General features: G+C 34.9%; 1 protein-coding gene and 5 non-coding genes across 15 annotated transcripts in view; 2 read left to right on the forward strand and 4 right to left on the reverse strand.

Moving 5' to 3' along the window:
* Positions 1-22,686, reverse strand: part of rg (A kinase anchor protein rugose) — a 399,649-nt gene that overhangs the window by 241,929 nt on the left and 135,034 nt on the right. For all 10 annotated transcript variants that reach the window (XM_076125868.1, XM_076125867.1, XM_076125875.1 and 7 more), the window contains exons 4-5: positions 6,128-6,228; positions 3,966-4,061 (exon numbers count right to left, since the gene is read on the reverse strand). In XM_076125868.1, coding sequence (XP_075981983.1) covers positions 3,966-4,061; positions 6,128-6,228 — 197 coding nt within the window. The remainder of the gene's footprint in view (positions 1-3,965; positions 4,062-6,127; positions 6,229-22,686) is intronic.
* On the forward strand, positions 2,728-2,800 carry TRNAA-AGC (transfer RNA alanine (anticodon AGC)). Its single transcript has one exon. It is a non-coding gene; the product is annotated as a tRNA-Ala (tRNA).
* On the reverse strand, positions 12,836-12,908 carry TRNAA-AGC (transfer RNA alanine (anticodon AGC)). The gene has a single exon. It is a non-coding gene; the product is annotated as a tRNA-Ala (tRNA).
* On the reverse strand, positions 13,925-13,997 carry TRNAA-AGC (transfer RNA alanine (anticodon AGC)). Its single transcript has one exon. It is a non-coding gene; the product is annotated as a tRNA-Ala (tRNA).
* Positions 14,932-15,004, reverse strand: TRNAA-AGC (transfer RNA alanine (anticodon AGC)). Its single transcript has one exon. It is a non-coding gene; the product is annotated as a tRNA-Ala (tRNA).
* Positions 16,907-16,979, forward strand: TRNAA-AGC (transfer RNA alanine (anticodon AGC)). The gene has a single exon. It is a non-coding gene; the product is annotated as a tRNA-Ala (tRNA).

Below are 22,686 nucleotides of genomic sequence, written 5' to 3' on the forward strand. Positions count from 1 at the left end.
TTATGTGTTGTGGATAAGAATGTATGGAAGTTTTCTTTCGAGCTTGCAGGAAGGAAATCGATACTGAATATATTTGTGTAGAATATTTTTGCAATAACAAATGCTTCCAATCCTTATTATAACTTGAAAATTCTTTTTATATACTTAACTCGAAATTGTTATGTGGAAGATGACCATTTGCCTAGTATAAAGCAAAGTCGCTTCTCGCGTTTGTATACTAACTACGCAATGCGGTTTTTTTAATTGATAAGGTGGTTCAAGTGGCAGGTTTATGTGTAAAAGTTGTAGAGGTTTTTTTGGAAAAAAACAACTATTTAAACCGGGCGAACCCGGAGCGGTTACAAATAATGAAGACCTTTTCTATGTGCTTTTTGCACCAAAAAAACAAACACCTTAAGGGAATCCATCTATGAAGCATCTGCGTTAAAGATCGCATAACTCACTGCTCATTTTCATAGAGAGCGCAACAGTAACTGGCTATGAGCAATTGCACAAATCACACACAGCAACCCAATAGATCTAATACAAACAGAGTAAGTTAGTATTAGTATAATCCGAGACAATCAGACATCATATTATTACGAGTAGATTGCTGCACAAGTTCTCGGAACTGTAGCACAAGTTAGCTGTTAATGTGCAATGTTCATGAATTTCATTATTGTCTCACTGACGGCGTTTAGTGGTAGTTGGATTGTTATTGTTGATAGGTATTTGAGAGGATAGTTTCTAATACAAGAAGAGATACTAATCTGTGATGAACATGTTATTATAAACAACCCAATTACGTTGGCAATCAGGTCGCGTATCACGTATCTCAGTAGACAACTACCTAGCAGTAGTAAGTAGTAGTTGTTCGTCAAATTGATGGTCACTGTTCAGTACGTTGTTGCTTTGACGTAACCTGTTAATCGCTTTTATCTAAGGGTGAAAGCAATGTGCAACATAATGGCTTTTAAAAAAACTACCAATGAGTAGAACCAAGATCACGTGGATAAAAGTGGAGCGGCGAGACTTTAGATGAGATCTTCAAAACCTTTCAAATGGTGCCTTAAATGTCATGTCTTAAAAGTAAATGTAATTTTCTACGGAATATTTTTTTGGCATTTATCCCTTCGTAGTTTTCCAAAAACACATACAAAATAAACTTCACCACACTAAGAAAACTAAAGCAACATTTCACTTAGCTCGTATACACGTAGAGAGTCTTTCCTGGTAACCGAGAGAATTCAAATTTTCGTGAGCAAATATTGTTTCTCCAAGCAACGTACCGTAACCAACTTGCAAATTATTCCTTTACTCCACAAACTTCAACAATAATTTGTACAAAAATAGAGTTAAAAGCAAAAATAATAATATTTTCATGCAACACCCAATTGTGATCTTTGTTCTGGTCATCATTGTGTAAAAATTATTGAAGCCTTCCGCTCGTGTTGTCAAAAATAAAAAAATGAGTTGTTGTACATCCCTTAAAAGTCAGAAATTAAAAATTTCAAAAGTATTATCTGGTTATTTATTTTCAACTCTGGCTTACGCAAAATGGTTGCAGTTTCCATGTATGGTTCTTCTTACAATTTACCTCGCAATTTAGATGCTTTTTATCATAATTTACACCTCTTTCATCAACATTTACATCGGTTAACGTAAAATCCCGCAGCGTTTGTTCATAACTAAAGAGCACATTAGTTCTACATAATAATGAATAGCCTCACTGCAGTATGTTGGATAAAAACAAGCTATTTTTTCGCACAAAATTTTGCAGCCTCGTTGTGCCGTCGCACCTGACCTGAACGTTTTTCCAAACCAACAATATATTAGAGGCGAAATGAAGAGAAATGCCCCGCTATTACAGAACGCTTTTATTTATAAACAGTGCTCATATTTCAAAGGGCCTTCCCCAGCTGCGGACCTGGGCTTGATTTGTCCATTATTTTGCAGCTAAATGCTTTTGACGGGATTCTCATCCATCTTACAATGAGATAGGGGACATTTTAATATCTCAACTTCTCTTTGAGACGTACTTCATTTTTTTCGAGAACAAATTAAATTGGACCTTTGGCCTGGTAATTATTTAAACAACAGGGAGAGATTTTTTAAAGAACATTAATGAAATCATCGTCGTAATGGAGCTCGAGACGACATCCTGAAGCCAGAAAAATGTGTATTGTGTAAAAATTTTCCCTCAGAGATTTTTCAACTAATTTGAACTTCCTTGCGATAAATTTTGCGTGGAAGAAGAAAGCCATCATTATTACTCGAGTTGAAGTAATGCCTTTAAATAAAAAGTTGACTTTAGACGTAATATTTTTAAAGGAAAAGTTGTATTTTTAATTTATCGGTCGGAAAATTAGAAAGTCAGTGGGTAGGCAGCGGCGATGACAGATGGTTATTTTGATGAAGAACGACGAAGTAGTTAATAGAGAAAATTGTTATGAAATTTATAAAAAAATCTACATGAGCAATTTATGATAAGTAAAAAAACTATTTACTATAATTAAAGCTAGAATGACATTGTTATAGTCGGTATTTAAGTGTCATTGTTCTAGTTGAACAATTGAATTGAACATTATGCTGTGTAGAACAAACGTGGCTGACAGGTCGGGTGCGTGCGTAAACGCCGCGCTGTTGCAAGTGAAAGGTAAACAGGTATGTTGCAATAAATCCTTGCCGAAGGCAATGTTACCGGAATTATTTACAATGTACACTGTTGTTTTGTATTTCTATGTATCAGGGGGCGTAGCTCAGATGGTAGAGCGCTCGCTTAGCATGCGAGAGGTACCGGGATCGATACCCGGCGCCTCCAGGTTTCCTTTTTGATTTTATTTTTTGTTTAACTTTTTTATACAATATTTCACAACCTTTATCAGAGACGTCATGAGTTATTTATATTATTCGCCCCTTTGAAATCATTCTTTCGGGCAACACAGAGTGCTTAAGACATCTCACTGAAGAATTTTCGTTGCATTTTGTATAGTGTAGGCATATTTCCTAAATTTTCTCAAAAACTAGTTAAATGCTCCAGATCACTGTGATTCCAGCGTCGTCAGATATCAAAATGTAACATTTTAATGAAGGAAAAACGTACGGATAAAAAGATAAAAGAAAACCAATTTTCATTAACCAATTGCATAATTTAAAATGTATTAACCAATTGAAGCGCACAATGGATACAGTCCAATTACCAATGTGGATGTTTTTAATTGGTAGCAGATTTACACAAGCGATGTATGTAAGTGTATGGAATGTATGGAGACTGTATGGGAGTGTATGGACAATACGCCAGTGCCCGTACTAATTAAATTCTGTAAGTGACACTTAACTTATTGAGGGCCAATTCAGTTGGACAATGTATATCGAGTCGGTTTTAATTTTATGAACCATTGGGTTGTGCCTGTTTCGTGTTCATGACCAACAGTGAACTGTTGGGTAGCAATCGACGAAATTTATTTGGTCCATTCCCAGTTGTCTCCTCTAACACTGTCTCCCGGGGAGAGAACTGGGAATTTTCTTTCCACTTTTATTCCCAGTAGTCAGTCGGGGTGACAGTCGTGGTTGTAGTAACCTTTGGCAGTCTTAGTACTACAGCGGTCGCATTTGTATTTAATTAAAATAGTAGATAGTTTTTAAGCCTTTAGACCGTTTAATCTATATCTTGATCAAAAGAAATAAAGAACAAAACGAAGGATTCTTCCAGCTTTTCTCAGCTTAATTCAATTACTTGCAGTTCAGTTAACAGTTCGCGTAACGAAACAAACGCTAACATTAAACCAGTAATTCGAGTGTGATAACCAATACGCTTTTAAAATAGCTTAAACCTAAATCGGATCACGTAATCCAGGTAGAATATAAAACCTCCTCGCATTCATGCGCTCCTCATTGTGAAAATATCGAGCGTGGTCATTCAATAAGCCGAGTCACACCCGGTCCGGTCCCGGAACGATTCTATTATAAATAACAATGGTACGTACCGATCCTTTCCGTCCGGGGAAACTGAAGAACACGTCCGGTCCGTTCCGGTGGGGCATCTGCCGGAGAACGTTCAGCAGCTTGGCAGAATGCCGGGGCTGGAATAGAAATACGATTTATTGATTTCATGTAACAATAGGTACCAGGAATTCATATTTATAGAGTTGTAAATAAGATGTTCTGCTATTGAAAAAATGTAGGTTACGTTTCAATTGATGTTAACTGTGCAAGTATATACGACTGCCTGCTTGTTCAATCGCGGGTTCGATCTCTTACTGTACCATGGTTAAATTTATTCTGAAATTCTGAAACACTCCAATAATTATATTTACTTTAGAGTTTCTAAGTAACTAAGTATTCCACACTCCTGTCTGCTTAAAACGAATAACCAATTATTTTTCTAATAAATATTGGCTCTTAAATTATAGACTTCATAAATCATATTTCTAAAAACAAAAACGACCCTACCTTCCCCTTGTTACGATGTAATTACTTCACTAAGCTGACTCGGAACATTTTTAATCTTATAGATAAAAGAAAAAATACTTTTCAAGTTGAAAGTTTTAAAATACTGCGACGTAAACCCTCTCGATATTGGCAGTTACGGTGCTCGATAAAGGAAGATTCTACGCCAACTTATAACTGAGAAAAATTTATAAGCCTGACTGTCGTAATCGCACGAAGAATATCTTCGAGTTTCTATTGCTTTTATATAATACCTAATACTTCCTTTCATAGTACTATTAACTAATTAAATGCTGCACGGTATTATTGTAAAAAGAAACGTCGAGATTTAAAGTCAAAATCAAATTATTTTCATTTAGGTAGGTCAAATACCGCCACGGCTGTCAAAATAAGTAGGTAAGTGAATTTACCGCCGGTTCGGAAGGCCGGGCCAATGAAAAGAGCTGGTTAACTTCTGGCCAGTCTTTTTAGTCGCCAATAGCTTTATTACAGTTTTTAAAACCTGTTGTTGTCCCACTGCTGGGCAAGGTTTACTATAGCGCTATTATTTTGAACCATCTTTCATTACAACAAACTATAAAGCGATTTCTAATAGCAAAGGACAAGCTATACTGGGTACAAGGCAATCATAAACACAAAGTGACTGTCGTTTCCGCCGGCTAATTACCGCATCGCCGCACTGCGATGCAAATTTGAAAAGCATTGGTGGCGCGGCTAATTGCACGTTTGGTCGTAGTCTCCCGCATTTACTCGTGTTCTTCCCATATCCCTCTCTAGTTTATGTCAGCCTGGTAGAATTAGTTGGTTTTTGCGGGGGCGGCAGCCGGCATTTATGTCCAAACGGTTTCGGGTTAACATCGAACTTTGTAATGGCGATTTAAATTGTCACCTCGTTTTTGTTTATGAAACACGATAAAAATGTAATAAACCCGGTATAAAAATTTGATACCTGGTATGAAATATGAGCCGCTATCAGTCAAGAATTTATTTGTTGTTGTGAATATTTTTTGATGTACAACATTTTAAAAGCATATTGTTTAAATACAACAATGTGTCTGTACTCTGTACATTTAATATCTTCATTTTTTACATGTAATATACAAAAGTGTACTGCAAAGCTAGTGTTTCGGGTTATATTTTCTAAAAATAAGTGTATAGTGGCAATAAAAAAGGAATGTTTCCCACTAGAGCGGCGTGGACCGTGTGAAGAGGTCATGTGGCTTGAGAGGAGGTGCTACAGAGTGAAGTTCCTCTCAAGACACGCTGCCCGGGAACTATTATCTCACTTTTATTGCCTTTAGTTCAAGACAAAGGTGACGAAAACATTGTATTTGTTCTCTTCAAAATATTGTTACATTTCTAGTATTTTTTTACCTGCCTTGACTTAGGAAACCTTAATAATAATATAATGCCAGGTTAGGCGAACGACGGAGATTACTACACACAAAAGTCTCGCTTTCTTCTATTCTAACTGGTACCTAAAACCTTACTGGTACACACTGCGATACCTACAATTTACTCTCATTAGTTTTTCATCATGTTGGAGATTTTTTCCTATTTATAAATAAACATTGCAAACACGATGCAGTCAATTAGGTACATTTTCGATACAAAAGTGAAAAAAAAAACGATTTAAGAATAATTTAAAAGCTAGTACCAGGAGAATATAAATAAGTCATATGGAAGTATAATAGATTACCCATTTGCCGTTGACAGCCTTCATAGCGCTGAACAGTTGTTTCAGCTCTTTGACCGTGACGCTGTAGCTGGCCAGCACTCCCAGCATCTCGATGAGCAAATCTGTAACAAAACAACAAAAAATCATTATATTATAACAATACCATAATTTCCAAAGACAACATATAAGATGATTGGTTTATCCTAAAACCTTAAATTAAGAAGGTAAAGATTTGATTTAATACTCTCAAGGGCCTTAAGCCCTTGAGAGTATTAAATCAAATATAATTAACGAAATATAGCTTGATTTGGTAGACAATCTTAATGTATTTTGGTTTTTGTTTAATTACTTACTGACAACCATAATCCTTTGAAATAGTTAAAAGGATCAAGATTACTAATATAATGTAACTTACAACGCCCTTAAAAATAACATGGAAACATTAACTATTCAAAACTCTCGCTACTTAAACTCAAATATTATAATGTAACGGGTCTCGATTGAAAATTAAAGGTTAGGATATCTTATTTTTTCACCCGACGATTCGATCGAATTGCAATATGGGAGCAATCGGGAACATGTTACGTAAAATTCGTTCTATTACTAAAACCATTGCACTGGTTCGTTAGCTCTTAATTGATATATTAGTAACGAATTCAAATCAAATTATGAATTCAAACGAGAGGAACCGACAATGCAGCACATAGGCACATTGTGGACAAATGTATAACAGCCGGTTGGTATAAGGGAACTTACATAAGCTCAAATTTGCTAATTACTAAATCAATGTTGGGTTTGGACTCATGCCTATTTTGAAGGCATGGAATCTTATAAAATGGAAATAGAAAAACATAACTTCACGCCATTTTCCAATAGGAGTAGGTAAGGTCGCCAGAGAACGCCACTTGGTACGATTTTTCAAACTTATCTTGCTTAATTCACATACACGCTTCTTATAATGCAGGACCGCTATTTGTCAACGTAGATTAATCGTGGTTTAATTAGCGGTGTCACAGGATAGTCAGATTAGGAAAAAAGAGAAGGCCTTCGCCCATATACTGACATACAAAGGTCAACATTGTCAGGAAAGCAAATCGTCTAAAGAATGTTAAACTAAGCAACATCTTAATGATCATTTTGTTTTAAAAAATAAATTATCCGTACTATTCACAGAACGTCAGAACCAAAACTGAACTTGAAACTTTCCTTCAACCATTCTTTAAGACTGTTTCACTTGTTCAAGAGTCTTTAAACTTGAATTGTTGAAAAAGTATAATAATTATTTTGACTAGTGTTTGTTGGCAATTTATGTTAATTTGAATTTAAAAACACACAAAATTATATAAACCGAAAGGATTTATTTACTCCTTTGTTCTTAACTATATAGCCTGCTTTGAAAGGTCGTAATGTCGCCATGTTGGAGTCAGCTTCCAGTCTCCCCGGATGCATTTCAATACCAATATTTTACATGGAACGACTGCTTATCGGAAATCCACAACCCAGTTACCACGGTTATAACACGATATCCGTGAGCAATTCTGTTTCTCAGACTTTCAAGCTTCTGACTACTAGTAATGACTGTTAAAGTTCGATGAAAATGACAACCGGGACCCACAATGAATAGCGTGATTTTATGTAATAGTATGTAAGTAGGTATATTAACCCTGTGAACGGTGAATGAGTAATTAAGATTAGGTCTGTACCAGGTTGTAAAGCTATTATTAAACCCAGGCTAGTTTGTAAATTCATCGCCGCATTCGACTGGTAGTCGATTATTCATCTGTCTTTAATTATGCGTCCCTGGTAACTGGTGTTAATAGAATATTATGTTGATGTTTGGATAATTATGTATGTATGATATGTAGATGTACTGGGAGACTGCATGTTCAATGCAATTGAATCTGCAAAGTAATTGGTTCTAAATAGTTCATTTTGTACGTATATTGATTATAACAGGGTTTTTAGTAAAAACATAAAATACATAATGACGGTTGTTAAGAAATTATTTTTTCTTTTTTGACGGTTTGTTTGCTCTAATTTGTCTCTGAAACTATTGAACCTTACAAATACATAGTACTAAAATATCTTTATCACAATACAAAAAGTACATAGCCTTATTTCAAAGTAAAATGAAAGACGCAGAAACCAACGCGGTACAGCTTGTTTAAATAAACCCATAGAAGTTCTATGGTAAAGTGAAATAATAGTGGTTGTATCAATTTAATTTCTACGGAGAGGTAAATTAAACCCATAAATATCCCATGACGTTACCAGGCAATAATAAGATTACAGGTGTTCAATTTCTCCATGCCTCTCGTTCCATTGATACGTCACGAACACCCCTCGCAACTCCTGCGAGCTTGGTAACTATTGAATATTAATTTAGGAGGAAATTTGCGAAACCACAGCCCCTTGAGCGCGCACTTAAGTTTAAATCGCTTACCTGTTAATAAATAAATAATAGCTCGCCGTTAAGTATCTTTTATAGAGCACTTGATATAATACAAATATCAATATTTGATACACGTAAAATTAAATAATAGATATCATGACAAAAATAGCTCATAATTTCGCAACCAATCCTTGATAACTCAAAAGGAACGAAAGTTTCCATGAATTTAAAAGACATATTTCACTCATCTTTTACTCTTTAAAGCTGGAAAAGTCTTTAAAAAGAGCAAAGAAAAGTAGTCTTAACATTTCAAAAGATATAAAGCCCATCCTTTGGCGTATTTCATAAGTGTAGCTAACTACGTGTAATCATTAAGAGATGTACCTACTAACGACTGCCGACTGGCAATCATGTAAATTATACCACCGAATATACCAGTATGTGAAACATTTACTATGTGCTGTATTGCGTTTAGATTAGTGTAAAGAAAGCTTTAGTTAAGATGTGAAATTATTCTGCTCTTGATTTACTATTATTGTTAAGTATTCTTGAGATCCAAAAAATTCTATTCTGTCTTTTAACATCTTTTTTCAGCAGATATAGTTTCAACATCTAAGCGATTCCCTATTTCCCATGGCTTATGGTATAGAAACCATAGGTGCTGAAAGAAGAATCCTCCCAAAAATTGTGGTCTATTTCGTAGAAGCTAATAAGACACAGTAAAATACTTTCATTTAAAGTCAGTACATATTAATTCATTAAGAACTTAATCCATACGAATAAACGAACTTTGGAGTTATTCTGGGATACATAATAACAGTATGGAATGCCAACAAAATATTATCAAATGGTTATAAGCAATAAACATTATCAAGCATTCACGAAACGTTACATTACAAGTAGAGGTCGTATGTGTACTCAACAGGATGAGTCCTTCGTTCACTCCTATCAATCAAGTCCACTGCCTCCTCCATAATTCACGTGCACACGTGACGTTAAAAAAACGTGCCAACAAAACAATACGGGAAGTCCATCTGTCACGGAATCGCCCGCCATTGTTCCCGGGCTAATCCCGCCCGTGGCTAATCCCGGCGTAATTCCCGTGTCCGGGATTCTCCGCCAGTGTCCCGGTTAATGCTATACCCGGGATGCTAAAATGGTTTCGCGATTATGCTTTCGAAATATTAATGTTGAATTTTTGTGGCGATATTTGTTGTTGAAAAGTCACGTTTGTGTTGTTTTATGAGCCACAGTTTGGTTTATTGCCGGTTATATTTTGTACGAGTTTGTATTTATTTGTGTCTGTTTTCATACTTTTTAGTGTTCCGAGAATAATTGAGCAAATACGGGATAAAAGAGCGTCATTTTATTCAGTCAGTCTTTTTTTGGAATATAAAATAGTTCTGAATTAATTTTAAACGGTAAATACGGAACTCATAAAATGATTTTGCATGTGATAATGTTTCTTCTCTTCCAATAAGCAAATAAGGAACGATAAATTCTCAAATAATAAATCTAAGTTACCAGTACCAAATTTCATCAAACACTCGGCTGATTTTTTATGACCCCGAGTCCCGCGCGGTACACAAAACAGCGATATTTTACAAGACGCATAAATAAAGTAATAATCATCTATTACACGAACAGATTGTAATAATTGCACTCGATTTCTCATACCGAACGATTTATAAGAAAAAGGGGAGGAAATCGTATTCGCGACAATAGATAGGAAAAAAATTAAAAATTCGGGACAAAAGTTGAATTCCATTAAATCATGTCGGTAAGGTATAATTTGCTTGTAATTTCTTTACCTTTAATTAAATAATACAATTTTTACTTGTTTTTTTTTTAACTAGGCATGGCCTAAAAGCGCTACGTAATAACGAAACTAACTACATGTCTGTATTACCTAAACTACACGAACAATTTTGATAAAATAGTTCAAATCTAGCAGAAAGGTCCAAAACACTTGTTCTGCCCAGAGAATAGAACCCCGAACCAGATTAATTAGCAACGGAATCAAACATGGCCAACTATTAGCATCGAGAAATACCAGGAACACATAACACAACAGTAGTATCCAGTTGCTGTTGAAATGCTTTCAAATCCCCTGTACAATGTTTGAACAGAAACACCGACAGGTTCGTTCTACAATGGGCTCAAAATGTTCCCGAGGGAATGTTTAGCAATGGTCGCAAATATCACTCGATATAATAAATTGCTAAATAAATATTGTTTTGCTTCAGGCTGTTGAATTTGGATATTACGGTTTGCATGTGATATTAATCGAAATACGTTTGATATATTTGTTTTGTAACAAATTTATAATTATTTTGTTTAAATCGATATACCTATAAGCTTAAAATGTTTTTGGTTAGATTTGTTTACTAACATATTATATAGCTTGTTAATTAATCTTCCTCTCTCTCTCTCTTCCATGCTATGAATCCCATATGGTAATGGGATCAGCCTTCCTAATCTTTCTCCTCCACTTCGATCTATCTTCGACATTGTCTTCGAAAACCACACACTCAATCATATCTTTTTGTAAATTGTTATAATTAAAAAATACTTTCATACAATGTTCACCATATTCCTTCACAAAACAATAACTAGCTTTTAAAAAGGCATTACCAAAATCAGTTCAGCAGTCAGTACAAAATACCTCCTGAAAATAATATAGCTCGTCTGCAGAAAATATACTGTTGACGCGTTTTCTTTGCTGTAGTTTCCAATTGTACAAGTTCTAAAGTACGGTAGTTGACAGGTCTATTACATGTCTTCATAAATGATACGTCACGAACAATACGAGTTTATCTTCAACTCTACAACACACACTATTTACAACTTTAGTATACCTTGAAAACTGAATGTAGGTTTCTTAGGAACAAATAAAAACATTAGTGGGATATTCTACTAAACTCCTGAAACGAATTCACGCATTATATTCTTCATCTTTATGATTTTGTTATTCAAGAGATTTCCTGCAGAAATTTTGAGTGTTCTGTATTTCGGAACAAGCAAAACATTTATTAGGTTTCTCTGTATTCTACTAATATTATAACTGCGAAAGTTGAGCATGTATGCATGTTCGTCAATTTTTTAAGCAAAAGCTACTAGTCGAATTAAAAAAAAAAAATACACTGATAACTTATAAACTGCATTACCATTTAAAACTCTATACCCTGGGAAATCTTTAAACGCGAATGAAGTCGCGGCTTAAAGTAAGTCATTTATAACAGCAACCTTCAAAATCCACGCTCTATAATTTACCAAGATAAACTTATTCTACGAAAGCTGTATGTAGCAACTTGTATAGTATATATGCAGTGCTCCTGTGTAGTGAATATGAACGACATGGTCAAACTCATACATGTCGTGTGTCCGAGCTACATCAAACAAGATGGCAGAGAGAGGCTGCGTTAAACATGTGTACAGAAATGTCTGACTGTTTGCTTTTTGATATTAGGAACTATGCAGATAGTCGAGGTAAGACGGAAAAGAATAAAATTAATGTTAATTATTTGGAAAATTTAAGAAAATGACTTCATCGTCTTTCATTAATAGTAGTAACAGAGTTGTAGCTGCAAGCTGCATTTTCTTTTATTGAGACTTTTCTGTTGGTAATTTTACTTCAAAATAAATAAAAAATGTATTAATTACTCAGAATATGAAACCGTGCAATTTTGTAAATTAATTGCCATTATTTGAAAAAAAAAACTACACAAAATTTTCATTTAAAAATCTCCCGGTACTTGTCGCATCGTGAATTGGTGCTATCTTTTGCCCTACGCCCCCTGTTAGCGTCAAAACGAAACTCTTTCATGGTTCATTTGCATTTGCGGTTTTAAGATCACCCAAGTACCAGAACAACAGAACTAACGAGGATCTTCAACGGTACCTAAAATATTGAAAAAATCAGGTACATAGTGAAAGAGTGAGAGAGTGAAACAGAATTCTAATGTCCGTGGTATTTTTTGTTGATCGTTCTAAAGATATGATCGAAACACCCCGAGGGATGTTACCTGATTTTTTGTAGTGCTTTGAAATGTCTTGTATCCTGTTGAACCTCTTCTCTACTCATGGTACCCTAGTAAAGGTGTGAACTAAAATCATATTACCGTGAAATTATTGAATTAATAAATCATATTTTTAAGTTATTCCACCTCTCAATGAGAACACAGCTGACAGTATTTTATGCTCCCTCCCACGTTTCAAAAAGAAAAAAAAGCACCGCTTTATAAATTTTAACACGACCTCCACCAACTTTCTTTAGTCCTGGTACTCATGTGAAATTAATATCTATCCTGTGGAACTAATAAACGGGATAAAAAATCTGGAGGCGCCGGGTATCGATCCCGGTACCTCTCGCATGCTAAGCGAGCGCTCTACCATCTGAGCTACGCCCCCCGTTACTTACAAAACTAAATAAGCCTTGTATATTGGCCGTACGCCAGTACTACGTGCTGTCCAAGGCAATATAAAGTAGTTCAACATTTGACATTTCGTAATTACGCACGCACCTTTCACTTGACGAACAATACAAAGCAATTTAACTTAGTAATATTATCTTGGCTTCTATAAGACTATTCTAATACATATTTGTAATATCACGGCTCATATTCCAACTAGCTTTTGCCCGCGACTTTGACCGCATAATTTGTGACTTAGGACAGTATTTTCATACCAATTACCATCCCCTATTATATCCCATTTGGGGTGGAATTTATCAAAATCCTGTTTTAGCGGGTGGCTACGTCGTAACATCTACCTGCATGCCAAATGACAGCCCGAATCGTCCAGTAGTTAAGGCTGTGCGTTAATAGATCACTATGTTAGACAGTCGTAAGAAGTAAGCAGCCCTGCTTACCCGCAACGAAATATAAGTCTAACTACCAACTTGGGGTTATTCTTGACTGATTATGAAGACACTACTTATCGCGATTGTGATATTGAGACAAATAAACGTAATTGGAATTACAAGAAAACCTTTCATAAAACTAATAATAGATATTCCGGGAACCCGCGGATATAAATGTCATATTATACGTTCACACAACGTCACTGCGTTCGCGATATTTTCCGGGAATCAGTCGACGGGGGTTGAAAATACATTGTCATGCGAGTATTACAATGATATCTAAATCTCTGTGAGGTATTAGTTAGAATGTATGAATATATGATTCTCAATTATTTTGTAAATTCATTTTACCCTACAAAATGTCAAAAAATCTCTTGCATCGACTTTTTTTCTTGATTTTTTAAACCGAAATACCTACCTATATAAATCATTTGATTTCACTTCAAAACCATCACATAATTAAATAACTATCTAATTATTTTACGATGGTCTAGAACAGATAGCTATCGTTTGAACTGTAATGTATTGAAATTATTCCACAAAAATATAAAAAAAGATTTAACTCTGGAGGCGCCGGGTATCGATCCCGGTACCTCTCGCATGCTAAGCGAGCGCTCTACCATCTGAGCTACGCCCCCTGATACAAACATACTCTAATCTAACGTCAACTTAAAGCCACACTCATTACTTATACGTTGCCTAAGGCTAGTTACGTAAAACTAGATCAACATTACATTCACGCAAAGCTGATACAAGTTTTATCAAAATGTTGAAAGTGCGTGAGAGGAATGCCCTTTAAAAAGCATAATTAATTAATTAATATATAGTTCTCTGGTCTCTGCATACCCACTATGGGTACCACCTTACCCCTATGAAAAAAAATTACTATACATTATTAGTTATATCAAACGAAGTAGGTTCTTCGTTTTATCTTTGCACGACCTTAAAGTAGACTGTCAGAGAATGCCTAAGGCATTAAGCCCGCCTGTAAACTTTTATATATACAGAAGATAAGTAAATAAATATAGGAATTTCTATATTTAGCACTAAATTAATTATTATTGTTAATAAAATAACCTGTCTAATAATCAGTCCTATGATGGGTGAAAGTTTAGTGTTAATAGAGTTATTATTTCAATACCAACTGTCTAAGATCTTTGTAAACGTTCTGTTACTACTTTACAAGATATGAAACTTCGATCTATTTGTAACTATTCCTTATTTTCACGGCACGAATTTTACTCCTAATCTTTTGTGTCTTCTTATCAATGTAGAGTATTGTAGAGCGTCGAAATGTTCATTCATTCATTCATTAATTCCTACATTTAACTTCGTCAAAGATGTTCAAGTATCTAGTCTGAAAAGCATTGTTTCAGGTGAAGCTTATAATATAAATTATCCTTAAATAAGTAACGAGAGTTATAATAATAGCACAAGTGTAGGCGTATCCATGACCTTTGAAAATTAAACATAACAACTGAAATTATTCAACAATTTTGATAACAAAGCCCACATAAATAACGTGAAAATTTTACTACAAAAATAAAAAAACTCTCCCAAAAGGATACAAATTGGAGGCGCCGGGTATCGATCCCGGTACCTCTCGCATGCTAAGCGAGCGCTCTACCATCTGAGCTACGCCCCCTGATACAATTAAATTGAAAATAAACAATCACTATCGTAAAAATAGCCTTGCTAAAAGGCAAGAACAGTTCAAGCAATTATGAGCAGTTCACATTGAAGTTTTTCACTGGTCAGAAAGTTCATTTTCGCTTGGCCACTCAGCGTGTGTTATCCAACCTGCTATAAATTACTTCTATATCCAATAGAGGTGTTATATTGTGCTATAAAACACTATAAATCCTAGCGATATAGATTGTGGTAAGTCCATGATGTATGTACCTTATCAATTGATTTAGAACGGTCAAATAAATTACATTTTCAATTCCTTATCAGGCGCGTTTATCTTCTGATTTAAAATGATTTAGTAAATAAAAATAATGTACGATATTAATAAATACAATTTATAACACATTATTTCTCAGGAACAGTAATGGTTAAAAAACTAAGTCCTGTACTAGACTTTTAATGAGATATTGTCAGTATGTACAGATTATTTATCTTAAGATTAAAAAAACACTAAATTTGGCCTAATTGGGAGCATTCTGACTGCCTTCTTTCAATAAAATTATTTGCCTTTTTTATAAAGAAAATACTTAAAACATAAAAATACTACGAATTGTTCTAAAAATTGAACAGTGTTAAAATAGGTCAGTACTTCATTCGTTTGTAACGATTCACTGGTATGACAGTAGGATACATTAATCTTTTATAGCTCTCGTAAGACCCACGCAAAGGAATTTAATGTAACCATTCTGAGAAGAAAGTTACACGAGCAAAGAGCCTTTGTTTCAAACAATGTGAGCGATATTTAACTTGGTATCCAACGAATCGTGAAAAGGTTACTAAATATCAAATCTCTGCCTGTTATATTATTTGTATACGATATCCTTTGATTTCGCGCTACTAGTTCGTGAATATTTGAATCGAGATTTCTTATTTTGCGGAAGGTAACTCCTGTTTTATTCTTCAAAAGAAATGAGATATAGATACAGATGTATGAAAGATTACTTTCTGCCCACTACTTTGCCCGCGTGATGATACATTTCCCGGGCCCCGGGTTACAAGTCCTTACATGATTGTGTTAATTTAGGTTCTATACTATATGTATACTAGGACTCAGTGAAAATCCGTTGAGTAGATTTTGCATGATAGACAAAATATACTTTCAATTTTTACTAAAAAAATATTTTAAACAAATATTTATCACTCTTCCATGCTATGAATCCCATATGGTAGTGGGGTCAGCCTTCCTGGTCTTTCTCCTCCACTTCGCTCTGTCCTGGACATCGTCTTCGGAAACCTCACACTCATGTCTTTCAAACAAATAAATATATCATTATTACTTAGTATAGATTTGATAGTGTTCCAAATCGTTTCAAAATTGTTCTCAAAGCCATTGCATTCGTTCTTAACTTCACGTTTATTATTACTGTATTTTCTAACACTTTGTCTGACACTGGAATCGAACCGCATAAATCAAAGCAACGTTCAAAAATAAGGTATTCCCTGTACTAAATAATTTGTGATAATAATTTCCCACCGCTACTAGGCTGTCATGAAATAGGTGGTGGTCGCCCGAATCTGCTTTGTGTCGGGACAAAATCACAAAGGACACGATGCCAAAGGAAACTTTGTGTCATGGTCATTATTCACTAATTTTACAGACACGTTATTTGCTTTTAGTCTGCACAATAAGGTGTCAGATTAAAACTGGGGATCTGTGACTTAAAATGAATTTTACAATACTAAAGCAGAATTTAAAACAAACAGTTTAAATTAAATTAAATAGCTCTACAAAATACGTGTTGCGATGCGACTAAAACACACATTGTGAAATAAGTTGCAATAATGAAGAAATCACGTACAACGTCATGTGAGTCATAACATTTTTGATATGATTGTATTTTTAATACTCTAGTTATCAGGGGGCGTAGCTCAGATGGTAGAGCGCTCGCTTAGCATGCGAGAGGTACCGGGATCGATACCCGGCGCCTCCAGATTTTTTTCTTGCTCATTAGTTGAACAGGGATAGGGATTAACTTTCTCATGAGTACCAGGACTAAAGAGAGTTAGAGGAGGTTATTTTTAACGTTACAAACGGTGCTTATTTATCTTTGAAAAGTGGTAGTTAACCGTTAATAAGTATATGACAATATTATATTTTGAAATAATGCAAAAATATTTTGATAAATATCCATAAAATGCCAAATATTAATGCAATAATTTCACGGTGATATGATTTTAGTTCACACCTTCACTAGGGCACTATAAGCACAGAAGATGTTCTACAGGATACGAGACATTTTAAAATCACTTCAAAAAATCAGGTAACATCCCCTCAGGGTGTTCAGCCCACATCTTTAGAAATACGAACAAAAAATACCAGGAAAAGGAGAATACAGTATCTTTTTCTCGTTCTTTCATCATGTACCTGTTTCTTTACAACACTTTAAGGACTGTTAAAGATCCTCCTAAGTTCTGTTGCTCTAGTAGTTGTGTGATCTTAAAACCACAAATGCAAATTATCCGTGAAATCTCTGAATAGCGTTATTTTTTTTATCTGAATTTAAAACGATCATTATAAGTAGCCAACAGTTTATATGACGTCCTTGCAACGGTTTTGAATAGGGCGGGGCTGCAGGGAGAACGAGACCACACACAAGGCAAGAAAATACCTTTTATGTTACATATGTAGTTTGCCATAGGTTTTTTTCATGGAGTTTCTGTATCAATCAGGGCACATCGAGCTCTTTCTTTCTTATGCCATCCTAGTCAAGGTGTGAACTAAAAACCACAACAGTTAATCATCCGTGAAATCAATAATGGATATTTACTATTTATTAAGTAAGTAAATAAACTAATTCCGTTAAACTTCCGTTTTTCTAAATTTATGCAGTTTTTATAATGTTTGTACTTAATTTCACGGTCTATTGCGTTTGTGGTTATATAGTTCACACCCTTACTAGGGTTCCATAAGCGAGAAGGAATGCTACTACTAAGAAACGAAACAGGTAACATTTTATCAATAGTTAAGGCAATTGAAGACAGTGATGCTCTCTCTCTTTTCCTTCCATCCTCTTTTTTATGACAGAAGCCCAAAAGGATTTGTAAATTCATTGTTAATATTGGAAATAATGGTAATACAGTTACGCTTGATTTGCTTTTATGGATTTTGGTTTAAATTACAACTAGGACAACATGAGCTTGAAGGAATGCCCATGCCAATGTAGTTAAAGAAAGATTTTGCAAGAAAGACCAGTGATAACTAAATGTATTCAACAAACAAAGGTTAACCTTGCTTGATACGTTGCGATGCCCCGCCTCTTAGAGGAGTGCAAAACATAATATACATAATAAGAAATTATGAACAATTGGTGTAACATTCATTTGTATTTATTTTGAATATAAAAAAAATATCATCAATCATTTTTAGTTGAAAAGGCTTATTATAAGATCACAGATTTTTTGACCGATAGTTCATAACATTTATTTACACCACTTTTACAATCAATTAAAAATTTTATTTTGAGATGTTCGCATTAGTCTGAATAATAACATTGATTATAAATATGAAATTTAATAACATTTTAACTATTGGATTCAATGATTTTTAACATCTTGACATTTTTAAAATTGTATAATTATCGAATTTAATGACATTTTAATTTATATAATCTAATCAATTGTAATATGCTGACTAAAATATATTTGTACGCCATTATATATGGCAAACATGTTTGTTTCTGTATTACAATTTTAAGATCCTGCATACGTAGAGCTAAGGTTTTTGTATGTACACAACATGTTTGACAAATAAATTTATTATTATTATTTTGGGTAAAGGTTTTTTAATCTCAGCTCATGAGCCGGTATAACCTGCATTCACGGGTGTACACCAAGTGAATGCAGGGTGTGTGAGTTTATGTTTGTGTTGTCGTGTGATGTGGTGTGATGTCGTTTTCTTCTATTTGCAGGAACTTTCTGACTATTCTACAGGTGTTTAAGATTGCGGCTTTTTGGATGATTATGTAAGTAGATGGTTTAAGATCAATAATTTTCAGGCATTGATGGAGGTATTTAGGGATGACGCCAGTGGTAGACACAACTATGGGAACAACATAAACTTTATTTTGTTTCCAGATCCTCGCGACTTCGTCTTTGAGTTCTGCGTATTTACTGATTTTTTCAGTGATGGTCTTCTGGATATTGTGAGTGTTGGGGACTATTATTATTATTATTATTATTATGTATGTCTGTTCATTATCTCGGGACTATGGAGTCCCGGACTTTTAGAAGGCGTGCGTGGGGCCGAAGCCAACACGTAGAGGCCCATTTAGACAGCTTTAATATTCAAAAAGTATGTAAGGTGTCACAATCCGGTGACTATCCCTGTCTACACTATAAAATGCACCCAAGGACAGTCACCGGACTGTGTGGGACTATGGCAAAACTAAAGGGGAAAACTACTTGGACTATTGGATGAGGTGCTTGTGGGCTGGGAAACTAGGAAATTACGGGAACTATGGCGCCTGCCGAAATTATTATTATTATTTTTGAAACGTGTATTTTTTCTCAGCTTAAAGCTGGTTTTTAACTGCATCTACGGGTGGGTACCAAGTAGATGCAGCGTGTGTGAGTTTAGGTGTGTAGTGTGTCGTGTTGGTGAGTAATGTCAGTTTCTTCAATTTCTAAAAATTTACGTACTATCCTACATGTATTTAAAATTGCTGCTTTTTGTAAAGTAATATATGTGTTTTTTTTCAGGTCTATTAATTTGAGGCTGTGGTGGAGGAGCTTCGGTATAACGCCGGTGGTGGAAAGAACAATTGGTACTACGTATACTTTATCCTGTTTCCAGATCCTTGCTACTTCATCTTTCAGTTCTGCGTATTTAGAGATCTTTTCAGTTATGGTCTTTTGCAGGTTATGGGTGTTGGGGACTGCGATATCTATAAGGTAAGTGGTTTTAGTATTTTTGTCAAGTAGCGTGATGTCCGGTCTGTTATAGTGTATTGTCCTGTCGGTAAGTATGGCTCTGTCATAATATAACTTGTGTGTGGCGTTCTCCAGTACAGTCTCAGGTTTGTATTTGTAGTATGGCGTGTTTGTGTTTTGTATGAGGTTATGTTTGAGTGCAAGATTTTGATGTATGATATTGGCTATTTGGTTGTGTCTGTGTGTGTAGTCTGTTTGTGTGAGTGTAGTGCAAGCTCCGGTTATGTGTTGAATCGTTTCAGGTTGGGCGTTGCATCTGCGGCATTTGTCATTCGTTGCAGTAGGATCTTTAATTATGTATTTTCTATAGTTCTTTGTGTTAATTATCTGGTCTTGAATTGCTATCATAAAGCCCTCGGTTTCAGGGAAAAGATTACCTATATCTAGCCATTTATTTGACGCTATCTTATCTATGTGTATTTGTTCCAGGTCGTGTGGGTGTCGTCCGTGAAGTGTTTTCTTTTTCCAGTTTTCTATGCCCTGTGTTTGTGGATCAATTTGATTTGGGTTTTGTGTATTTGTGTTTTCCGAGAGATTTAATGGAGTGTAATTGTGGTCATTGTGTGTGATAGCTTTATGAATGTTGCTTGTGAGTGCTTTTGTGTGAAAGAATGTTCTAAGATTGTGTATTTGTTTAAGCCAAAGATGATGGATATCTATAATGCCTCTGCCCCCCTGGTGCCTTTTGATTGTGAGTCTTTCTATTGCAGATTTTGGATGTAAGTTATTGTGTTTTGTTAGTGTGGTGCGTGTTGTTCTTTCTATCTGCTCAATGTCTGTTTTAGTCCATTTTATTATGCCGAATGAGTATGTTAGTATTGGTATTGCGTAAGTGTTTATTGCTTTTGTAAGGTGTTTTCCTGTCAGTTGTGTGTTGCAGATCGCGTGTGTTCTTCTTTTGTACTCTGTAGTTAGTGTTTCTTTGATTGCTGTGTGATCTATACCTTTGAGTTGTTTGTATCCTAAGTATTTATATAGGTCTGTGGGTTGCATTGCTGTAATTGTGTTCTCATTGTCTATTTCGAAGTCTCCAGGCCGTATCTTGCCTCTCACTATGTGTACAGTTTTGCATTTGTCTAAACCAAATTCCATTTTAATATCTTTGCTGAATCCTGTTGTAATGTCTATTAGTTTTTTCATTTCTTTTTCATTTTTAGAATAAAGTTTTATGTCATCCATGTAAATTAACCCTCTACTGCATGAATTATGAAGGAAACGATAAAAAAAATATTTTATGGTTATTGAGCCTTTATTTACTGACAAGATTTACTATAGAAAGGAAATTAAAAAAAAAACGGTTACAGGAACGAAAAAAAAAATTAAGACCATATATGGGTTCGTATGCATTCAAACAAATTATAATCAAAAGTACTAATGACATATATGGGTTTCTATGAAATAAGGAAATAATTTGAGCTTATAGTATCTCGCACAATAGTTTCAGTATTTATCATGAAAATCTGATAAACAGTTCCGTTTGTCGTTGTAACATAGAAAACCATACATTTTTTACATTTTGTGTAAGTTTTTTGACCGCAACATTGACATTTTTGTCGGTTTTTCATCCATTCCGGCCATATGGTCTATTTTGTCCGTTCTTACAGAGTTCAACGGCAGTTCTTGGTGTCTGACAGGAACTTTCCTTATTTTACTTGGACGATTGGGTGTTTCTGGATTAGATGAAGCAGGACTTCCATGGCCAGTAAAACTTATAGGCGTTCCGTCTCTGCTTTGATTACAGGGACGTCCTCTTTTTCGAATACTTACTGCTTTACCTGATTTGCGTAAGTGTTCTGAAACTGCTTGCTTAAAATCAAATAAATTAAATTCAAGGATTCACGTGCTTATAAGAGTCATAAAAGCGAGCAGGATCCATTCTGCAACCAAGGAAAAGCCATGCTATGCACACCACACAAAAAACTGATAGTGCATACGATACCATATATGGTCCACAGAAAAAAGTCAAAGTTTGGTAAGAATGCATGCGAAACCATATATGGTTTCCAAGAAAAAGTCCTTCAGTATGATAGAAATATGCAAAAAAGCTATAAAAAACTAAAACATTATTGAAATAGAATAGTAATAGCACCATATTTTATTTTTTTATCAAGCAAAACTTACCTGTATCATGTAGATAAACTTTTTTGAAAAATGAATTTGAAGACACTGTGTTGAACTTCGCACACGCGCTGATACAAGTGAGATTATAACGGAATTGAGGTTTGACCACCGACAATAAAATATTATTTTTGTATTACCAACATAATAATCTTAAGGTAGACGATGCATTTAGTTATTGTATTAGCATTATTACGAAGAAAAAAAATACTAAAGTTGCCGAACCATATGTGGGTTTGTATGCGGTAGAGGGTTAAGTGTGAAATAGTTGTGTCGTCTGTGTTTTGTTTAAGGCAGTAACCGGCCTGGGTTGCGTGTAGCATGTGTGAGAGTGGGTTTAGGGCAAGGCAAAACCATAGCGGGCTTAAGGAATCACCCTGATAAATTCCCTTCCTAATGTTTATGGGTCTCGTTGTAATTGTGTTGTTTGGACTATTTAATTGCAAAGTGGTCTTCCATCCACGCATTATATTTTGTAGGAATTCTATTACTTTTGTATTAATCTTGTATATCTTTAGTACTTGTAATAACCATGAATGTGGTATGCTGTCAAAAGCTTTTTTGTAGTCGATGTATGTGCAGTGTAAGTTT

This window comes from Anticarsia gemmatalis, chromosome 18, assembly GCF_050436995.1.
Source record: "Anticarsia gemmatalis isolate Benzon Research Colony breed Stoneville strain chromosome 18, ilAntGemm2 primary, whole genome shotgun sequence".
NCBI lineage: Eukaryota > Metazoa > Arthropoda > Insecta > Lepidoptera > Erebidae > Anticarsia > Anticarsia gemmatalis.